The sequence below is a fragment of the Chaetura pelagica genome, unplaced genomic scaffold (assembly GCF_000747805.2).
Source record: "Chaetura pelagica isolate M959 unplaced genomic scaffold, ChaPel_1.0 scaffold147, whole genome shotgun sequence".
In the NCBI taxonomy this organism is placed as follows: Eukaryota; Metazoa; Chordata; class Aves; order Apodiformes; family Apodidae; genus Chaetura; species Chaetura pelagica.
The window spans coordinates 557,237-563,140 of NW_009954194.1; the positions used below are offsets into that span (position 1 = coordinate 557,237).

Below are 5,904 nucleotides of genomic sequence, written 5' to 3' on the forward strand. Positions count from 1 at the left end.
CTGCTGACGTGGGTACGGGGCTTTGCATCGCTGGGCTGGGGTCTGCAGCGGGTTTGTGCCCTGTGCTGGTTTGGCGGAGGCGGGTGTTGGCACGTCCTGCTGAGGATGGAGCAGCTCTTGCGGACTTAGGGCAGACTTAAAGCAACCTAGTTACGGTACACGTAAAGTATGTTTAATTTTACACGTTGAAGACTGAAATGTAATTGGTTTGTGGGGAAAGAAAAAAAAAAAGAATCAAAGCCTTATTGCAAATGCAAAACCATCATATTTTGCATTTTTTTCCATGTAGGATGGTGGCTTATTTGTATAGTATCAACATGTCTGTATAGGAGTTGATTAGGTTCTAAAGGAAAGCAAAAACAGCCCCAGAGTGAAATAAATAAATAAAAATTAAAAGGAGGATGTAGTAGGAAAGAACTGTGGCCAGCAGGTCAAGGGATGTGATTTTCCCCCTCTGCTCTGCTCCTGTGAGACCCAACCCGGATTACTGTGTCCAGTTCTGGAGCCTCCAACACAAGAAGGACATGGAGCTCATGGAGAAAGTCCAGAAAAGGGCCAACAAAATGATCAGAGGCCTGGAGCACCTCTGCTATGAAGACAGGCTGAGAGAGTTGGGGCTGTGCAGCCTGGAGAAGAGAAGGCTCCAGGAAGACCTTATAGTGGTTTTCCAGTACCTGAAGGAGCCTACAGGAAAGCTTGGGAAGGTCTTCTTACACCTTATTCCTTATTTACACCTTATTTCACCTTATTTTATAAATGGGAATTATATATATATGTATATATACTCATTGCAGATACTGGTTAGTTTTAAAAATAGTGATACTTGTAGCATTTGTTTTTCTCACTTTCACACACATGTTAATTGCTGGTATTGTAAACTGATCTTAAAAAATACTGCAGATTTTCACAAGTGACATCTTTACTCATGTTTAAAGCAAAATTGTCTATTCAAATCAAAAGCTGAAGAGCCAAGAAGCTGTTTCTATCAAGACAGTTCACTTGACCAAGGTACTTCTGTGTAGATTTTTTAGTACATTATATCTTCTGCTGTAACATTTGCTTCTTCTGTTTTAGTCTTAATTTTAGGGATATTAATCCCACTAATGGCTATTAGCAGCAAATTTACTGCATGTGCTGTGGCACTTGCCACACAAAGCCAAAAACAGTCTTCAAACCGTTCTTCTAAGATAACAAATTGAAAGAGATTTTCCCGAAAATTGGCAATTCTTTCTGTGAGTTGATGAAATTTCACAGCAGCCATGAAGCTGGTGACTGCAAGTACAACGAATCCTCCTGCAACAAAATGAAAGAAGTATTCACCAATGTTGTCAAAGCAAAACAAGACATTTTGGTTGTGCTTCAGAAAGGCTTAATGAATATGACAGTGAGCATTACACAGAACAGTGATAGTCTTAGGCATGGCTTAAACATCTTCAAAATGCCTAGTCCTTATTGAATGGCCAAACACCAAACCAGCATTTGTGATAAAGTCCTTTTATCAGTGACATTGAGCCTAAAAACTGGCATTCACAGCTCCTGTAAAAAGCTGATTAGACACAGTAAGTTGAAATGCCACCTGCCACTTCTGTTTTGATAGATGAGGATTCACTGCTAACTTCATTTTATTCATAAGTATTTAAGTTGAGGAGATACTTAGTAAGCTAAGAGAAGGATCTTTTAGCATTTTGTATGAATATGACTAATGAAAAAAAACTGGTAAATTATTTTACCTGCAAGGAAGTTCCAAAGGCATATTCCTGCTGGACCTTTAATAGCTCGGTAAGGAACTTTTATTGCGTTAAGAATGCAGAATCCAAAGCTGACCAGAGAAAAGAAAATGGCCACACAGAGGAACATTATAATCATCACGTGCAGGCCTGTATTCAGCTTTTTCACCATGTGTGGGAAAACTGGCAAGAAAAAAAAATAATCTATTCAGTATGTAGTTTCTCTTGACAACAGTAAACAGTAAATCATACTGTGCTGGTGCTACAATATTAAATTATACTTAAACAAGACTATTTTTTACAGAGCTGAGCAATTCAAGTAGTTACACACAACTTTGTTCATGATGCTTTATTTGTCACTACATCAGACAGACCAGGGATGTTTTACTTACAGGAACAACCCACAGATTCTGTGAATAAGGGTTCAGGTTTAAGTTTTGTTTTAACTAGTTGTGTTAATGTCTTTATCTCTACTGCTGTATCATCTGCTGCATTCTTTTCTGTCTCTTTTTCACCTCTGCTCTCTATCCCAAACTTCTTTTTTTTTGAGCTTCCCATTCCTGTCTCATGCTCTTTTGAAGTCTGATGATCCCAGTTTCCTCGTCCAGCCCCTTGCTGCCTAAAATAGTATCACTCCTTTCTCATGTTATTCTTCTTTCTCTCTTCCTCTCTTTAATACAAGTTCCAGTGAGATCTACTCTGATTTCATGCTAATCCCACAGGTTTCCACTTTCAGCCTCCATTCTCAGTTTCTCATCTAGTATTTATTCTCCTTCATGCTCTTCTGGGTACCTAGCAGAGTTTTAGTTACATCTGTCAGAAGCTTGTAAAGAATTGCAGTTGGGTGGGCTTTAGGTGAAGTGCTCACACTTTGCTAGAGGCATGAGCTCTTCCTCAGCAGCCTGTGCTTGCCTGTCTTTACAGAACAAGAACTGTTTTGGTTTTGTCTTCACAGCCAGAATTACTCTCCTGGAGGGCCAAACTGGCCAGCAGCAGCCAAGTGTGGAGCACCTGAGTATTCAGTTTATCCTGCAGCCCTGTGGTAACAGAATTGGAAGAAATGTGAGCAGGGAATTGTAGATGATGCTGACTGACAGGAATGAGAGAAGCTGATCAAGAAGAACCCGAAAATACAAGCTGATTGAGAAGAGCCCTCAAGATAGTCTAGCACTGCAAACTCAAATATGCGTTGAAGAACTACCTGCCTAATTAATAAAAAGTTATTAAAAAGAAGGTACATTATATTATAAACAAATAAAGAGATGGCTTCCTTTGCTGCATAAATGAAAAAAAAATGCAAACAAGTCACATAAGAAGGCAGCAATAAAAGGTAGAAGTCACAGTGAATATCAGACCTACAGTTTGGTCATCATGACACGACAGAATTCTAGTAGATTATGCAGAAACCTTCATACTGTACAAATTCCACATAAAAAGTAGCTCAGAAGTAGCTTTTCAGTAGCTCATTCTGGGGTTGTAGTTGGGTCTGTTATATATGGAAGCTACAGGAGAGACCCCAACAACAAGAAGAAAGGAGGAAAGTAAATGAGAATGTTATTCAATGCTAGGATGCACTGGAATGGTTCAAAGCTGTGCCAGAGGAGGTTCAGACTGACCATTAGGTAGCATTTCTTGACTATCTTCAGTGAGAGCTGTTAGCCTAAGGAGGAGAGGATCACGTCCTCCAAATAGGTATCAATGCAGTCCAAAGTGATGGTGGAATGTTAGGTTAAGCAGTAATTAATCAGAAAGTTTAATAAAGAGTCCAGAAAGCTGTACAGAGATTTCCAGAGGATTGGCTACTTTTTTCTCATTCTTTCTGGAGGATAGGATGAAAGAACTGGGACAGTATTTCTGAATGCCCTGAGAAACAGAGCAGAGCTGGGAGAGCTTTGGCTGGATGGCTTGTCTGCCAGCCACTCAAACTCCCTAGACAAAGTATTTGAACATGACTGCTACATCCAGGTCATGATGACGTTGCAGCTGCAATCAGAACTTGAGAAATTTGGTTATTGTAAAAGTGAGTAGTTTGGATTCATCACAGCTTAACAGCTGGACATGCTGGTCTAAGTTGAGTTGCTCTTATTCTCTTCTCCATTCCCTCTGTATTCCCACAATCCTGCCTCCCTTTGAAAAAACTCAAAGGGGCTTGTGAGGCTTGTGCAGTTTTGTAGTCAGCCATGATCCTATAAGAAACTATTAACTTACTTTTTTTTTTAGATTAATTTTTTGGCCAGCTTAACTTCCTGAACTACCTCACCACAGTAACTTCCAGAGCCACTGCAAAGGATGGGGCAGGACAGCACTGCTGCGCGCCAGGGAGAGGGTGAGGTTGCAGTGAATCTGCATGCTGAGCTAAAATTCTTCAATGCAAAAGATAATTTTCACTACAGCACAGCATGTGTGAAAACTGGAAATCATCCAAAGTACAGATCAAATCTGAATGCTTTTGAGATCTCAATAAAATCTTCTAAGTTGAAGACATTACAAGAGTTTCTACAACTTTAAGAGTTCAGCAATTTATTCTCTCCAAAGTTACCATGAAAGAAGGTAATTTTTTTTCAACATGTTAATAAAGCTAGGAGTATCTGCTGTGGTAGACATCTGTGTTAGAACAGCTAGAGAAATACGGAAATGTGGCCAGCTAAATAAATTTCTCCTTCTTAAAGGGAAAAAAAAAAAAAAAAAAAGTTCAACAAAGAAGGCAAGGACAGAAGCACAGAGAGACTGCAGAGCAACACTTAGCATAGGAGGACTAAAAGGAAACCCTCAATCAGGCCCTAGGGTTGTTCAACCCCCCCCATCTTGATTCCAGGATTACAGAACACAAGGGAAGGAAAAAAGCTATCCTGAAATTACAGGGATTTTACATTCACACTCAGATCCCAAACCATAAAGACCACGAGTCAGTCACAAATATAAATTAAATAATAGTTATTTGCATTCTGTTAAGCTCTGTGGACAAAAAGAATAGAGTGCTCTTAAAAATGAACTAGACATTAGACAAAAATTCAACCAAAATTGTACTTACTTGTGAATTTGGAACGTCGCCCACCCAACCCACACTGGCGTATTTTGCCGCCCTGGAAGAGTCCATAGTAAATTTCTCCCATGAACTTGACCAGCTCTGGGTCTGTGGCATTGACTAAGTCAGCTCCTGTTTTGCAAAGGATCTTTCCAGTCATCCACTTTGGGGTCCCCATTGCAACAACAATCAAGATAAAAGACACAAAACTTATTAGAGAAGCCAAGGCACATAAAGTCTTTTTAAAACAGCCAGGCATCCTAGTGGTTTCAAGGAATCATCTCCAAGGCCCCTCTGCAGCAGTCAGGCGCGTTTCCCATCTTTAATCGTGCTCTGAAATCCAGATGATTAGCAGGCATTTAAAAAATCACATCTTACTGTATTTTGACACTCCAGAATTTAATGCATACAGCTAAAAATCAAGTCCAAAAACATATTTTTCTGCGACAACATCCTGAAATGGTTGCAGGTAACAGCTTCATTACCCTGTAGCGTGGTGATGCTTGTTTCTGCAGAAAGTAATCCTATATCTGTTGCTGGGCTAATGTTTCATCAGAGGTCTGACTGTCCTGCTCAAGTGACATCGAGCTCTGGATTGTAACCTCATGGGAAGAAAATTAGGAGCAGAATCCTGGTTTTTTAGATTGTGAAAAACGTGGATAAACAGCTGTCCGCAAGAGACAAAGCATTAAAAACACGTCATATGGCATCAGGATTCTGGTGCCCTCTCAGCCGTGTTGAGCTGCCTTCTCTCGATGCTGATTCCCCCCCTGCCTCTAAATGTCACTGCTGTCGGAGCTACCAGCACCGTCCGTACGCCTCGCAGCGCTGCCTCCCATCTCAGCCTGTCCGCTGAGGTACATAAATGATGTTTCACGGTGCCGAGCGGGAACGGGACGCCCACAGCCGCTGGCAGCCCGGGGGGCCCGGCTGCCCAGGGACTGAGAGAAGGGGCGAAATTCAAGCTACAGGTGCTCTCCGGGAGTACTAAAGAAAACCGGCCCTAATTGCCTGCGCTTCTACGGTTACTGCTACCCAAGACCTGCAGGGCCCTTTATAACCACTAATGAATGAGTCCTGGCGGTAGCCCTGGGAGGCCGGTAACACAGCCCGGGGCTGGGCGGGGCGGGGAGGCAGCGGGGAGGCGGCGGG

At 41.6% G+C, this 5,904-nt stretch overlaps 2 protein-coding genes across 2 annotated transcripts in view; both read right to left on the bottom strand.

The window, feature by feature from the left end:
- LAP3 (leucine aminopeptidase 3) overlaps window positions 1-857 on the bottom strand; it is a 16,183-nt gene extending 15,326 nt beyond the window's left edge. Inside the window, exon 1 of the mRNA XM_010003127.1 lies at window positions 846-857. Within this exon, the coding sequence (XP_010001429.1) occupies window positions 846-857 (12 nt within the window). The remainder of the gene's footprint in view (window positions 1-845) is intronic.
- Window positions 858-1,027: 170 nt separating this feature from the next.
- Window positions 1,028-5,011, bottom strand: CLRN2 (clarin 2). Its single transcript, XM_010003087.1, has 3 exons — window positions 4,759-5,011; window positions 1,731-1,910; window positions 1,028-1,293 (listed from the first exon to the last, which is right to left on the bottom strand). Exons 1-3 carry the CDS (start codon window positions 5,009-5,011, stop codon window positions 1,028-1,030), a joined length of 699 nt encoding a protein of 232 aa, XP_010001389.1.
- Window positions 5,012-5,904: the final 893 nt, after the last annotated feature.